The sequence below is a fragment of the Acinonyx jubatus genome, chromosome A3 (assembly GCF_027475565.1).
Source record: "Acinonyx jubatus isolate Ajub_Pintada_27869175 chromosome A3, VMU_Ajub_asm_v1.0, whole genome shotgun sequence".
NCBI classification, from domain to species: Eukaryota; Metazoa; Chordata; class Mammalia; order Carnivora; family Felidae; genus Acinonyx; species Acinonyx jubatus.
In genome coordinates this window covers 89,481,939-89,498,374 of record NC_069388.1, presented here as the reverse complement: position 1 = coordinate 89,498,374, position 16,436 = coordinate 89,481,939, and the positions used below count along the sequence as shown (strand labels likewise).

The 16,436-nt window shown below is 44.1% G+C and overlaps 2 protein-coding genes across 2 annotated transcripts in view; one reads left to right on the top strand and one right to left on the bottom strand.

The window, feature by feature from the left end:
* TACR1 (tachykinin receptor 1) overlaps positions 1–16,017 on the top strand; it is a 143,703-nt gene extending 127,686 nt beyond the window's left edge. The window contains exons 3-5 of the mRNA XM_027072119.2: positions 10,301–10,451; positions 11,509–11,705; positions 12,803–16,017. Coding sequence (XP_026927920.1) covers positions 10,301–10,451; positions 11,509–11,705; positions 12,803–13,094 — 640 coding nt within the window. The 3' untranslated portion in view covers positions 13,095–16,017. The remainder of the gene's footprint in view (positions 1–10,300; positions 10,452–11,508; positions 11,706–12,802) is intronic.
* Positions 1–16,436, bottom strand: part of POLE4 (DNA polymerase epsilon 4, accessory subunit) — a 127,402-nt gene that overhangs the window by 8,087 nt on the left and 102,879 nt on the right. The window lies entirely within an intron of this gene.

Below are 16,436 nucleotides of genomic sequence, written 5' to 3'. Positions count from 1 at the left end.
GGATTTGCCATATGATATCTTCTGGGAAGCTGAAATCCTGCCCGCAAATAACTGAAACTATCCCCTGCCCCTCTTCTTAAGAAGGTCTAGAAATGTTCCGTATTGGAGAACTGAGTAAAATAATACGAGAGTTGTACTGCCATGGATAAATGATATACTACAAAGCCACAAAAACTAGATTGTGTGGAGCTAGCACCAGAAAGAAAGATCAAGGAAACGGAACAAAAGCCCAAACAGAGCCAAGGATACATGGTAGTGGTATAAGGTATAAGTGCAATTTCAATTCAGCAAGGAAAGGACGCAATATCTAATAGCGGTGCTGGGGAAGCTGTAGACAATTAGTGAAGAAAACAATGTGGCAGCTTTTGTCATAACACTCATCAAAATAAATCCCTGATGAACTGAATGGTTACAACACAAATAATCAAATAAATAAACTGGAAGAAAGCAGGGGTGAATATTTTCATAACTATGATATTGAAAAGGCAATTCTAAGTATAATATGATAGAAGCCATAAAGAATTCTCACAAATTAGTAAGGACTGTATGAACAACCCCATGTAAAATCGAGCGAATTATACAAGTGGTCAATTTGGAAAAGAAAAAATGACAATGACAAAAGGCATAATTATAAAATTTCAATTTATAATGAATAAAGAATATTAAAAGTAAGCTATCATGTTGTTAAAGACTAACACACATCCGAACACCCAGTGCCACCATGCAGGAAAAAGAGAAAGCCCAGAGGCCATAAGTTAGCACATACTTTCTGAAGAGGGACAATATATGCCAAACCTTTAATAATACTTTAATTCTGGCTAATTAATTGTTGGGAAATGAGAATGAGAGCAAAGATATGTATTGAAGATGTTAATTACAGTATCAGTTAAATATCAAAACATTGTAAATAACTCAAACGTCCCAAATAGAAGGCAGGCTGAATACCCATGTACTTCTATAATATGGGGCATGGTCACACTGGTTAGAAACATTGTCATAGAAATAGATTCATTGACATAAAAAGATGATTGTGGCACAGTGTTATTTTTGAAGTAATATAAAATATACTTATGTATGTACAAGTAAGAGTGTGAATGTGCAGCTAGGTATAGGAAGATGTCAACTTTATTAGGATTTATTTCTAGGTCATGGGCTCACAAGAACTTCTAAAGGTGTTCTTTTCATGCTTGCCTGTATTTTCAAATCCACAATGAATATATAGTGCTTGCAACAAGAAAACTATTGATTACAAAATCGGGGTGCCTGGGTGGATCAATCAGTTAAGCGTCTGATTCTTGATTTTGGCTCAAGTCATGTTCTCAGGGTCACAGGACCAAGCCCTGAGATGGGGCTTAAGATTCTCTCTCTCTCTCTCCCTCTGTCCCTACCCTGTGCTTGCTCGCTCTAGAAAGAAAGAAAGAAAGAAAGAAAGAAAGAAAGAAAGAAAGAAAGAAAGAAAGAAAGAAAGAAAGATGAAAAAAAAATGAAGAAATGGGAAATGGTCAGGCCTGGGGCTCTGTGCCTGCAGGGTATTCAAGAGGATGCCCTCAGGGGGGCTTCTTGCTGGCTGTGGGTATGGAGCAGGTGAGAATTCTAATGTCCTTCCAAGCCTGAGACAGTATCTTTCTATGAAGAGTTTCCTTGGGGCCAGTTCTGCAAGGGTGATTAAAGAGGGACACCGCTGGGCTCTGTCTCCAAGAACCATAGCATCTAATGAAGCAGATAAAACATAAAAAGGAGCCTGGAGAAGAACACATCAAAATTCTGACTTGCGTGGTTTGGATAATGACTGCAGGAAAACATATGTTTTATTTCCTCTTGTTCACTGGCAGGAGCTGAGCCACTGCCTTCAGGAGGCAGCACCATTTGGGGGTAGGAATCTGGGGAACCCAATTTTTCTGTGAATTAAATGAATACACTTGAGCATCTGCCTTGATTGGTCAGCACATCCTGAAAGAGGCTGACCTGTGGGCATTTCTGCCCCAAGTTTATGCCTGGATGCAGTTGATGGGAGTATGATCCCAGCCCTCTCTCAAGGACAGAGAGGACATGTCCTCACATCTCTATATCCCAGGGTAGACTGGTCACAAGCAGGGGAGGGTACACGAGGGCTTTGTTATCCCATGCAAATGTCTTTCTCTGTCCCCTGACCTCTCCCTCCCTTTTGTGACCCAGCAGTTTAGGAATGGAGCTCCCACTTACTGCCCCCACTCCTCACGCCCCATCAGCTGGCCCACCTGCTCTAATCATCGCTGACCACACCATAAAAATGGAATCTGCCCATGACCTCCTATTTCCAAAACCACAGAGCAAGTTCCTGTCCTCATCCCACCTCCGCCTCCCAACACTCCTCCCCCAGGCAGGCTCCACCAGTCCCTGGACTCTCCCTCCCCGCCCTGCACCTCCCACCCCTCACTCTCCTACTTCCCTCCTGTCCTGGGCTCATCCTCATGTGGGCCTCCTCTGCCAGCCCCTCTCTCCCCTCATCTTCTCAGGGTTTGGGGATACCCAAGGGATCCAAATCTAATCTCCACCCAGGCCTCTTGTCCTAGTTCCAGCCAGATTCAGACATTCAACTGCTTGCCCTGAAGGTCAGCATGTCCAAACGTCAGCTTGCTGACCTCCCCAACAAACCTGCTCCTCCTCCCGGGTCCCCATACCTGCAACAGTCAGCCTCACTCTCCCCCATTCACACAGGCCAGAAACCCAGCTAAAGTGCCAAATGGCAGCCAAGCCCACCAGCTTTTCCTCCCAGCCACAGCACCCCTTGGGGTCTTCCTCTCCTCCCCATCCATCCAGTCTGCCATGGCTCTAGCTCAGGTCATTGCCGCTTCCAGCCTGGCTCCTTGCACAGCTTCCTAAAGGCTGGTGCCTCTAGCCTTTCCTGCCTCCATCCAAGCCCCACTGTGGCCAGAGCACAAGTATCTGATCATGTCACTCCCTGTTTAAAACCATTTTGTGATTTCCCATCAACTTCAAAATACATTATAAACTCTCCAGCATGTCATAAAATGCACTTCATGATTTGTCCTCTGTCTACCTTTCTGTCTAAGTCTCCTGATACTTCCTCACACAGCCATGTTCCATTAGTCTGAGTCACAGCACAGCACCGCATCATGCCAAGGTCCTCCCTCAGTGCCTTTGCACTTGCTGTTTTCACCACCTGTAGTGCCCACCTCCTGCACACATATCAGGGCGTGGCCAAGCACACCTCCTGCAGGAAGCTTCCCTGATTGGATTGGTTGAAAGTCTCACTTCTGCATTCCCATTATTCTCCATGCACTTAGTAACAAAATGCCTACTGTTTTCAGGGTAATTTTAAAACTTGTTTACATATGTATATATTTTTTATATTTTATATATATTTATAAAGGCCCCTGACACCTTTCTCAGTGTCTCCACTCCACTTGAAGAGGTAACCACTGTCAGTCACTTCCCATATTACATTCTTTGGCACTTCTCTGTGTCCCCCAAAGACTGAGCTCCTGGTAATGGGAACAGAGGCTTGGACTCCTCACACAGGGCCACAGAATTTATGAATTAGTAGACTGCAGTTTCTTTCTGTCTCCAATAGGACTGCAAGAGCTTTGGGATTTGGTCTAATGCCTAGAAGTGAAAGTGAGCAAAAAAATATATGGATTTTTTTTTCTTTTACTAGAAAGAAACCACATTTATCTGCAAAGAAGATAATTTTTTGGAAGGAAGTAAAAAGTCAAGCAGGCATCTAGCACTGTGCTTGAGGAAGAGACAGCCTGAGGGCTGCTCAAGGAAGGGCAGGAAGGGGGTACTGCTCAGCTCATGTCTATCAAGGGGTGGCCCCACAAGTCCGAGATACAAAGAGGGCTCAGGTGTGTTCCTGGTTATCTCAAGTTGGCAGGACCATCCCAGGAGGCAGGTTCAGCTTGTTGCCTGTGACATAGGATGTAGTGAAAGCTACCGGGCCACAGGTTCTTAGTTTAAGAAGGAATGACATCAGTCACAGCTGCCAGCAGGAGTAGGCTCAACAACGATGACTCTCAGCCCCAGCCACAAGGAGAACCCTCTGGAGAGCTTCTGACACTCTGATGCCCAGGCAGCACTGCAGGCCAGTCTTAAGTCAGAAGCTGAGACTGGAAACCACACACTGGAAGTTTTCAACATTCCCCAGGTGATTCCAGTGTGCAGCCAAGATGGAGAGCACTGTGCTTCAAACTTGAACTTGCACATGAATCACCAGAAAGTCTTATTAAAGTACACATTTTCCGATTTGGCCCATCCAGGGTGGGGACTGAGAATCTTCGTCTCTAACAAGCTCCAGGTATTGCCGATGGCGCTGGCTTTATAGCTAGTGAGCAGTAGATCACAGGGGGTATTCAAGAAGTAAGGGGCTGATTACATGGTGTGGAAACTGTAGAGAAGGCTGACACAATGAATGAGGGTTAACGCATTGAATTAGATAAGCACAGCAGTGCTCATCCACCTTTCTGTGACAGCTGAAATCTCCCACCACCACCACCTAACAACCTGATCCACAGAAAGCCACATATAAACCCAGCAGAGTTGCTTGTTAGAGGGACAGCAGGAACTCCAGAGCTCTGCCCTCTTGTCTCCCTTCCTCCCCCACCTCAGGGCACCTAGAGCCTCCATGAAGTGCATTAGAAGACACACTGGATACTATTTAATAAACCCATCTATCTGATTTCAGATGCTGAGGACTATTTCAGAGACTGGAACTGTTGGTGCTTGAGCAACGAGTGACTCCAGATAGTGAGACGTTAGTAAACCTGGATTAGTGAGCATTACGGCATTAAGGACAGGCGAATCTGCAGGATTTGGGGTGACACAGTCTGTATATAGCAATTTTATCTTGTAATATGTGCCGCTTCTAGAGGGATGACCTGGAGGGAACAAAGGTAGGAGGTTGTTGCATGCACTTGCCTTCCGAGGGTACCGGTAAGTCCACTGGCAGAATTTAATGATCGGAATCCATGGACATATCTCATCAAGTGGGAACCAAGCCACCCCTGCTGTCACAGCCTCTTGCTGTCACTCCTGGTCCTTTCTCTCACTCACTTCAGATGCACCCCTGACCCCTTCTTCTCTTCTCTCAAGGCGGATACTAACTCTGAGAGCTGATTAAACCCTGCCTGGCAGGAACCTAGGAATATCAGATTGGAGAATAAAAAAAAAAAAAAAAAAAAAAAGCATGGAGCCTCACATAATAAGATTACACGAAATTCCATTGGCCGGCTCTCTAAAACAATGATTATGGGAAAAAAATTACAAAACAGGATTATCTCCAGTTAACTACAAGAATATGGTAAAATTTCTTCAAGAAGGTGTCAAGATGGAAGAAATGTATTTATTTTCATTTTTTCTAATGATGGAATTTCATTCATTTGACCTTAGAATTTTTTTGAACTTTTTAAATGTAGAGTCATTTAGAATTTTTAGTAACTTGGACATTTTTTGGATTGAGTATTTGCAATTCTTTTTTTATTTTTTATTTTTTGTTTATTTTTGAAAGAGAGAGCGAGAAAGAGCGCGTGCACGTGCACGCACAAGTTGGGGGAGGGGCAGAGAGAGGAGAGGGGACAGAGGATCCAAAGCAGGCTCTGCACTGACAACAGACAGCCAGATGCAGGGCTGAAACTCATAAACCGTGATATCATGACCTGAGCCAAAGTCAGCCGCTTAACCGAACTACTCAGGCATCCCAAGTACTTGCAATTTCTAGGCAAAAGGGGCTTATCTGAGCAAGATTTAGGAGGATACATTTTACCTTTGATCCCATCCAAGAATCAAACCTACAGGTTTGTTTGTTTTTTTATGATTTGGGAGGGAGGGAGGGAGATTGTTGAGGGGCTCCCAAAGGGAGCAGAAAACTACTCATCTGGAGATGTAAGACCCCAGCTTCACTAGAATTTTCTCATGGATTTTTTAAATTAAGTTTATTGTGATGGGGCGCCTGGGTGGCGCAGTCGTTAAGCGTCCGACTTCAGCCAGGTCACGATCTCGCGGTCCGTGAGTTCGAGCCCCGCGACAGGCTCTGGGCTGATGGCTCGGAGCCTGGAGCCTGTTTCCGATTCTGTGTCTCCCTCTCTCTCTGCCCCTCCCCCGTTCATGCTCTGTCTCTCTCTGTCCCAAAAATAAAAAAAAAAAAAAAATGAAAAAAAAAAACGTTGAAAAAAATTAAGTTTATTGTGATAAAATACATATAACATAAAATTTACCATTTTACATTCACCATATTGTTGCAACCATCACCACGATCCATTTCCAGAACTTTTCCATTATCCCACATTCTGTACCTATTATTCCATCCCCTCTCCCCAGCCCTTGGTAACCTCTATTCCACTTTCTGTTTCTATGAATTTGCCTATTCTAGATATTTAATTTAAGTGGAATCATCCAGTATTTTTCCTCTTGTATCTGGCTTATCCACTTAACATGTTTGCAAGGTTTATCCATGTTGTGGTATGTATTAGAACTTCATTCCTTTTCATGGCTGAGTAATATTCCATTGTAAATATATACCACATTTGGTTTATCCACTCAACTTTTGAGGGATATTTGGGTTGCTTCCACCTTTTGGCTATGGGAAATAGTGCTGCTATGAACATTGGTGTGTAAGTATCTATTTGAGCCCCTGCTTTCAAATCTTCTGGGTATATATCTAGAAGTGGAATTGCTGGGTCATATTCCTATGTTATTTTCAATTATCCCTGTTCTACAATGGACAAGTTAATGCTCTCCCTGACTATAGTACTTTTTAACTGAAACTAAGTTCATACTTTTTGTTGTTTACAAATAAGAAAATTACTTTTCCTTCTTTTAAAAAAATAGAAGCTGATAATTTATGTTTATAATTTATGTTTATTGATTCAGCTTAGCATTTTCCTAATGGTCTGATCTGTGATTTTTCCAAAGCGTACTTTGTTTTAAAGTGAATGGTTTATATTCTATTCAAGTATGGTGAGGCCAACAGATAAGGACATGATTGCCATTGAAAAGATAGTTTATTACTCATAGTTCCCAGAACAAAGGGGCAAGTGCGCCACATAGGGCCATGGGCAGAGAGAGAGCGCAGGAGACTTCAGGAAGGCTTTTATTGTGTTTCCAGAGAAGGAATGGGTGAGGCAGGATAAACAGGCTTAGAATTGGCTAGTTTGAATCATTTCCATGAGCTCTGTGCCCCTGACTGTCTGAAGTGGCCCTGGGGTGACCATGGCAGCTGGATAGCATCCCACAGTGTAAGAGCCCCTGAGAAAACAAGTGGGTGGGGAGTATAGGCCCTGGGTTGATTAGTTTGCATAGGAAAGGCACACTAGCAGGAGTTATCTCTAGGAATTAACTAACCCAAGGAGGCACAGTCCTTTCCAGGTCAACAAGGCCTAGACCTCAAAGCATCAGATACAGAAACTAAAAAATATGGTTAACACACATCTTAGTGAAGTCATAAAATCTCAAACAATGGGGTTCCAACAGGCTTGCAGACTTGGACCTGAAACAGTGCTTCTCAGTGCTAACCATATGCAAGAATAACTTGGGAAATTTTTCTCAGCTGTGGTTTCCTGCTTCTACAATCAAGGCCAATTTAATGTGTCTCTGAGCACTGATCATTTTAAAAGCTCCCCTGGTGATTCTCATGTGATTCCGGGCTCAAGAACCATTGGTTTAGGACAGTGTTTCTCAAAGTCTGAACCTGGACCAGCAGCAGCATGAACTGGGAATTTGTTATGAAAGCAGATTCTCAAGCCCACCCCAGACTTGTTAAGTGGGAAAGTCTAGGTGGGGTCCAGCCCTTTGTGTTTGTACAAGCTCCCCCAGGTGATTCTGAAGCTGGCTCAAGTTTGGGATCCACTGGTCCAGGGTTAGGAGCACCGGTGACTGGACTGCAGTGTCCTTCCATCATGTCCCTGACTCCCATATAGATGCTCAGCACTCTGAGGCACTGGCCCCACAAAGCTCAACTAATGTGTTTTGATCATCAACCAAGTATCGGTTTGCATAAGTTAAGACTATTCTTCCAGGTAGGAGAAGCAGGTGTATCCTGAAGGTTCCCAGGGTCTCCCTGTCCCCTTATATCCAAGTGATAAGTACAGCAATCGGGGGAGAGGTTGAGATCAGGTAGGAAACTCAGTATGCACTCACTGCCATGGTGACTGGAGAACCCAGAGGCTCCCAGAGGAGGTGACAATCAAGGGGGACCTTAACAGCCTGTTGAGACTGTTGGAGCAGCCTGTCTGCACAAAACGGATGCACTCAGCACCCTGCTTTGCTGAAGCTGTTGTGCATTATTTAAGAGCTCTTCGAGTGTCTTCAAGTTGCAGATTTTAATATTCACAGGAAGCTGAATAAGTAAAACTGTGGAGCTTTGCAAAGAAGTAATTGAAAACATAGTACCGATAAAGAGAAATTAAATGAATAAGTAGGTTTTCTTTATTGGAAAAAAAAATCATTTCAGAGAATAAGCATAAACAGAGTCATCACTGGATGACTTTTCTCCAGTGACAAAAAGCTGGTTCTGGGGTCACAGTCTTGCCTTCTTATCCCACCCTCCTCTTTTTACCTGCTGTGAATTTGGGAAAGTTAATTAAATTCTTAACTTCAGTTTCCTCATCTACAGAATGGGATTATGATAGTACACGCCTAATCATTTTTTTTTTTGAGGATTAAATAAGAATAATGGTAAAGTGAGTGGCATTGTGCTCTTCACTAAATAAAATCTAACTATCGTTTCTGCTATTAATACTATCATTAACATTATTATCAACATAGTGATCTAGAGTGAACTCCCTAAAATATTAGCTGTTCCCACTATTATTACTACTATTACTACTAATGGATCTTCTCCATTAAACTCACATCAGGAGAAAAGGGCTATAACTAACCAGATATACAAAGTACTCACTGAGAAAAATATCCTTTCTCAAAATTCAAAAAATTATTTGAGCATCCTACTTAGAAGGACACTTGCCTTAAACAAAATAGAATAAGTTATGTTGTTGCAACAAACATCAAAATCTCAGTAATTTATCAACAATAGCCAAATTATGGAAAGAGCCCAAATGGCCATTGACTAATGAATGGATAAAGAAGATATGGTATGTATATACTACTCAGCCATCAAAAAGAATGAAATCTTGCCATTTGCAATGATGTTAATGGAACTACAGTATATTATAGTGTATTATAGCTAAGTGAAATAAGTCAGTCAAAGAAAGAAAAATATCATATGATTTCACTCACATGTGGAACTTAAGAAACAAAACAGGTGAACATGGGAGAAGGGAAGCAGAAATTAGATAAAAACAGAGAGGGAGGCAAACCATGAGACTCTTAATTACAGAGAACAAACTGAGAGTTGCTGGAGGGGAGGTTGGGGATGGGCTAAATGGGTGATGGGTACTAAGAAGGGGCCTTGTTGTGATGAGCACTGGGTGTTGTATGTAAGTGATGAATCACTAAATCCTACTCCTGAAACCAATGCTACACTATGTGTTAACTAACTTGAATTTAGATAAAATCTTGGAGAAAAAATTCTCAGTGGTTTAATACTGCAAAAGCTTATTTCCTGCCCATGTCAATTTGTCCCAGTCAAACTCAAGTCAATTGGTATCTATTTTGCAAGCTGTAACCCAGAGACCCAGGAAGCTTCCATTTGCAGATATATTTTTAAGGGCCAGGCTTAGAATTGGCTTATACTTTGTGGCTTTCACCCACTCATCCTAGTTCTAGGATAAATTTTGTTTCTCTCCTCCAAGCTAATTATTTTTATACCTGTGAATCCACTTGTCCTACAGAAAGAATGAGAGCTCACCAGCCACCTAGTGGTTCTCACCTGAATGTACAAGTTTGTCTACACTCCTGCACAAAAGCCCAGCCTAAATGTAATCTGACTGGAATTAACCGAGTGGTACAAACACCTCCTGCATTCTAGAGAATACACTTTTATTAATGCAGCCTAAGGTTGCATTTTTTTTGGAGGGGGAATGTAGGCAATATTGAACTTACCCTCCACTGAAATTGTCATAAGTATACAACAGATTCAATTCCCTTTCATCAATGTTTTTTCTTCTCTTCAATCTCAACAGGAATCTCTATTATGGAAAAAGTCCACAAGAAAAACCTAAGTTGAAGAGATTTGCTTTCTCTAGTTTATCCATTCATATATCAGCCAACCACCCAATGCAGGTGGCCAGACTCCATGCTGTGCCTTATCATCCAAGCTCATTAATGGCAAATGCTGAGAAAGGTGGTTGGCAAGCCTTGACCATCACTGTCCTTAGACAGAACCTTCCCATCCTTCCTGTTGCAGGTACCACATCTGCGTAACTGTGCTGATCTACTTCCTCCCCTTGCTGGTGATTGGCTATGCGTACACTGTGGTGGGAATCACACTTTGGGCCAGCGAGATCCCTGGGGACTCCTCTGACCGTTACCATGAGCAGGTCTCTGCCAAGCGCAAGGTAAGCAAAGAGCAAGCAGCACCTAACCCGCCCTGGCTCAGGCTGGCAAGCATATGAACTTCAGAGCCTCAGGAGGCCCAGAGGCAGCAGGCACAAAACGTCCCTGGGTCTGTGGAACAGTGGAAGGAGGAGAGGAGATGTGGGACAGAGGAGCGAAGAGATCTTTCTTGGTTGTATTTGTAACCTAGGCCTGCCTGTAGAGGCAAGAGCCACTTCTTTCTTGCCTTAAGAGTAATTGCAACCTGTCAAGCCATTAACACACACACACACACACACACACACACACACACACACACACACACAACTACAAATGCATTGAAGAGTTAAGTCCTCTTTTATTATTAAAGTTTGACAAAATAATACATTCACTTGGTTCAAACATCAAAAAGTATTAAAAGGAACAAAACTAGTGATGGAGAACAGAAACAGTGGGTCACATTACTCACTATTTATAAAAAACCTTTTAAATCCCTTTTAACCATCTGGTGCTCCCTAGCTGCAGCTGTCCAGATGCCTCCCTTCCTCTTCTTTCCCCTGATACTACCCTGGCCCCTCCTCTGCCTCTGCCCTCCTGCCCTCCTGCTTCCTCCTCCTTACTGAGTCTCTCCCCACTGAATACCCATTCCCCTGGGTCATTATCTGCTCTCCCTTGGCTTCTGCAGCCACTGCCCAGAGGGGTCATATCACACAGAGGTTCTCAAACATTACTGTGTTTCAGAGTCATCTGAAGGGCTTGTCAAACCAGAATTCTCGGTCTCACCCCCAGGGTTTCTGATTCTGTAAGTATGGGATGGGGTCCAAGAAATCTCATTTCTGACAAATCCCAAATGATGGTTACAAAGCTGGTCCCGGAGCCACACTCTGAGAACTACTGATATAATCAAAGTCCTTTGATACCACATATAAATGGTCCTGTCTCCTCCTTGAAAGGGGTTATTATAGACACTTCCCACCACACACTGCACTGTGTGCGGTGAGGGGCATGGGAGGAGAGAGAAAGTAGCTGTGAGAAAAGTTGGCTGTGGTGGTGACCTCACCTGCCCCACCCTCTTGCCAGGTGGTCAAGATGATGATCGTCGTGGTGTGCACCTTTGCCATCTGCTGGCTGCCATTCCACATCTTCTTCCTCTTGCCCTACATCAACCCTGATCTCTACCTTGAGAAGTTTATTCAGCAGGTCTACCTGGCCATCATGTGGCTGGCCATGAGCTCCACCATGTACAACCCCATCATCTACTGCTGCCTCAATGACAGGTGAGGACCTCATCCCCCACTCTCTCTCCAGGGACAAGATCATTTGTCTCTATAGCAGCCAAACAGCCAACCTAAATGAGCAAAATCTTTGTGAGACAAGAGGGGGTGGGAGGGACTGCAGCAAAAAGACCACACTACTCCATCCCTACTAATTATTGCCATGCAGCTTTATGAGCCCAAAGTGGACTTAGTTTTTCTTCTCCAAGAAGAACCAGACATCCATACTTTTGTGTGAATCTTCTGACTTTTGGACACTGGCAACTAAGTTAGTGGGGGTGGGGGTGCACATTAAAAAAAAAACAAACCTCTGTTATTGATGCATATAAACAGGCCTGAAAGCTGGATCTAGTTCATGGCCTGTGATTTTGTTCCCTCTGCCCTGTGGATCCATGCACAGGGGGCTGTGCATGCAGTGGGGTGTGGGGCGGGGGGGGGGGGGAGACAGGGAGAGTAACACACAAAGAGAGATTAGTGGCTGTAGAATACCATTCTCCATAGGGCATCTTTTCCCTTCACTGGCCTCTCACTTTCCTCTTTCCATCTCATCTCATCATACAATTTGGGCAGCTTTACCCAGTTTCTTCTAGCAGTTCCAGCAGGACAGGGTAAGCAAAGGGGAATCAGTGCCTGGAAGGCCCTTATTTAGTCACACTGATCAGGAGAGCTGTTCTGGCAGAAGAAGCCAACCTTAGACAAGCAAGAGAAGGGAGAGCCCATCAGGAATGGTGGTCATCGGGGTGCCTGGGTGGCTCAGTCAGTGGTCATTGGGGTGCCTGGGTGGCTGAGTCAGTTAAGTGTCAGACTCTTGATTTCAGCTCAGGTCATGATCTCACAGTTTATGAGTTCAAGCCCCACATCAGGCTGTGCACCAACAGTGTGGAGCCTGCTTGAGATTCTTTCTTTCCCTCTCTCTCTGTCCCTCCCCTGCTCTCTCTCTCTCAAAATAAATAAGCTTTAAATAATAATAATAATAACAATAACAACAGAGAGTCATACTTAGGCTTGTCTATGTGTTAAAGAGCTGACATAGTGGTGACAATGCCCTCTGGAAGCAGACTGTCCCAAAGGGTCACCTCTCCCATCTTCTGTCTCTCCAGGTTCCGCCTGGGCTTCAAGCATGCCTTCCGGTGCTGCCCCTTTATCAGTGCCGGCGACTATGAGGGGCTCGAAATGAAATCCACCCGGTACCTCCAAACCCAGGGCAGCGTGTATAAAGTCAGCCGCCTGGAGACCACCATCTCCACAGTGGTGGGGGCCCACGAGGAGGAGCTGGAGGATGGTCCCAAGACCACACCCTCATCCCTGGATCAGACCTCCAATGGCTCCTCTCGCAGCAACTCCAAGACCATGACAGAGAGCTTCAGCTTCTACTCCAACATGCTCTCCTAGACCGCAGGTCTTCAGCAGGGGCAGCCACCACCATTTTTGTCTTGCTTCACTTCATGCATGGATAATGCCTTGATCTAGAAACCATCAGAAATTCCCTAACACTGGGGTTTGTGAAAAAGTTCAGAATTTTTTAGGGAAAACATCCAATCCTGAGTTTTAAAAAAAATCTGGATTCTTCTATGACTTTGATATCCCCCATGCTGTGTGACCCAAGGCAAACTGCTGAACTTCTCTGAGCTTGTAAAATGGCAGGGTTGGACTTGATTTCCCCTAAATCTCTTCCATGATTCTAAAATTAACTTTGGTTATATGTGGGGGCTCATTTAGGGATGAATCCTGCAGCACCTGGATTTGCCTGGAGCCTCCATGAACTTCAGTGAAGTTGTCCATAATCGTGCTCACATTATTCTCCTTTAGCTGGTGGAGCACATCACATCAACCTTCATTCATCAGGGTAAACAAAAGAAGGAACCACATAAAATCCAAAGGAAAGGTTTAACTCTGTGTTCTAAGCATCCATGAAAAGGAAGCATGGATGCCTTCCTTTAGAGACCTCAATATTTTAGTGCATCGACACCTCTTGAGATTGAGAGCCTCAGGTCCATGTGGATTATATCCCCAGGGACTGTCCTGAACAACCAGTATGGAAAAATAGGTCCAGTGATGCCAGCTAATGTCTGCTACAGACCAAGAGTCAGGAGGCCTGTGCCATACTTAATCTATCTGAGCCTCTCTTTCCTTATTTGTAAAATATGGAGCTGAGCTAGATAACCTAAGTACTCCTTTTAACATTCAGTGGTTCAAGGACTGTATGAGTTTTTTGTTAGTTTTATCAATTGGTAATCTCAAAAAGAATAAGAACAGCAAGTCTAGTGACTTAGTACCCTGTTTCTGGAGAGTAGCAACTGCTACAACGTGTCAATATCCATATCAAACATGCTCGGATTTATCCTAAAACCACGAGTATTTTCCTTCTTCTGGAACGTTTTGGTCTTTGACAGAGCAGAGGACTTCATGTCAAAGTTTGCATCTCTCCATCAAGTGTTAGCAGGCCAAGTTCCACAGGTGGAGATGCCATCAAGGAAGATAAACATGTGGGCTCCCTGCTCTTGCCTTTTGGGGTATCTTAGGGCAGGGGCACTAATGCAGTCTTAGCTTTATTCTGTTATTCTAGCTTTATTCTCAGATGTCCAGTGAGCAAGGAGGCTGGACCCTGCAGCTCCACTTGTGGGAAGAGGCCACCTTATATCTTCCCTTCAGATTCTCTGAATCTCCCTTCCTGCCCCCATGGCTTAACTGGCCTCCTGTCTGAAAGGGGTGGGAAGACCCACCAACCCCACAGGACAGTCAGTCTACCAAGAGCCATGAATTTAATCCTTCATGTCTCAGCAAAGCTTTGAGGTTTCCAGCAGGTGAGCACACAATTTCTTGATGTCTCCCAGATTTGTGCTTTGTCCAGATGTGGCTGAAAGCAGAAGTCTCATGTAACATCCATGAATGTCTTCCTTGTGGTTTGAAGAATGGATGCACATGTGCTGCATTTGTGGTGTTGACAGAGACAAATGCTGCCCACAGGCTCTCTAGCCTTTACTATCCATGAGGGCTATAACCCTACCAGGGCATCAGCAGCCCTGAGAAAGTTGTATAGCAATAGTATACGCCAAAATAACCCAATAGCCACATTCTGCAGAGCAGCATGGGAAGGATTAAATAAATTAAATAAAGTTATTTCAGTGTAGACATATGGATGAAAGACATAATTTAGGGGCAAAAAAAAAAATCAATGCCCAAAGCATTAATCATACTTCCAATAAAAACTGTACCATGTTATTCATTCCAGAGGGGTATATAATGAACCAGAATGATTATAAAAAATACCCAAGAAGAAAAGTGTCTAGGAGTTGGGAACATCCTCTCTGTTGAAGAGGTTAGAGTTGAATTCAACAATTTGTTGAGTACCTGCTCTGTGCTTAGCCCTGAGCTGGGGACACAAAGCTCCTCTGCTCTTGAGGAACCTACCAGACTGGTTTGTGGCTAGCTCACCTGTCCTAATGGGTCGAGACTACCCATCAGGCATGGAGGCAGCTGAGAAGCACATTCTCACCAGGATTTTAAAGACCTACCCTCAACAGGGGTTATTAAGCCAAAACCTAGCACCTTCAGAGAGACTTTTGCAATGAGTTCTCTGAGATCATTGCAAAGAGAGCCACCAAGGGAACTGAAGGGATGTGGTTGGACAGCATCAACACCACACATAAGAAGAGAGAATATTGGATGGTCCTGGCTAGTTCAACTATGGCAGAACATCCTACTGAGAGAGCCCAGCAAGCCTTCCTCTAACCCATTCTCCATTGAACTTATTAAAATGTTGTCAGCTCCCATGTGTGAGAAACACCATGATTTGCACTGTGCATGGGTCTCATTTTTATAGAAATGTGTCACCCTGTGTTTATCTCCCAAGTGTTTTTCCTTGGTGTAGTGTTCAGTAGTAAAAGAATATAAGATATCATGGGGCCATCTTTATTATGTTACTTCCAAAAAGTGGGATCCAGTTGCTGTAAATGTGTTATTTGTACTGTGCCAATCTTCCTCCTCTTCATTTCATCACAGAAAGGAGCTGAGACATATATCATGAACTCAGTCAAATCATAGTATTTGAGGGGTGGGTGGGAGACCTTTCTGGGAGGAACTGAAGGGCAGTAATCTTTGTCCTCCCCACCCCCACCAGAATTTGAAGACACACTGGAATGTCCTTTCTCTTGGAAGGACTAAGAGGTCTCCTGGGAAAAGGGGACTCAGGAGCTGACCTCATTGACCTGGTTTTCAAGAAGAGTCTATAAGTGGACAGGGGTCGTTCCTGAGGTTTCTGTTATCCAGCCTGGGATCCTGGAAAGAATCTCCATACAGAAATAAAGTGTGTGTTTGACCATCTCACGCCTCTGTCTCATCCCTGGGGAACCTCAGCACCCTACAGGATGCTGAATGGGATGGTATGATGAACCCTACTAACTTGCATAGCCACAAGGATGGAAACTAACACCTAATAGACTTTTAACTCTGTGACAAAATGGGTTGGCAAACTGGTGGCTGTTTTCAGGTAGGGATCTGGGAAGGTAAGGTGGGATTGTGTGAAGTGCCCAACAATGTCACCTGTGAACAGAGCTGTGTCCATGCAGGCCCTTTCAGAACAGATACCAAAACAGAGTTAGAAGTACAAGAGATTTATTGGCGGGATGCCTGGGAAAGAGGAGAGGAAGCAGAAGCAGGCAGGGGAAGCCTGAAGCACAGCACAGATGTGACACCTGTGATGAAAGGGGGTGGGAAGGATGGGCAGGCAGAGCC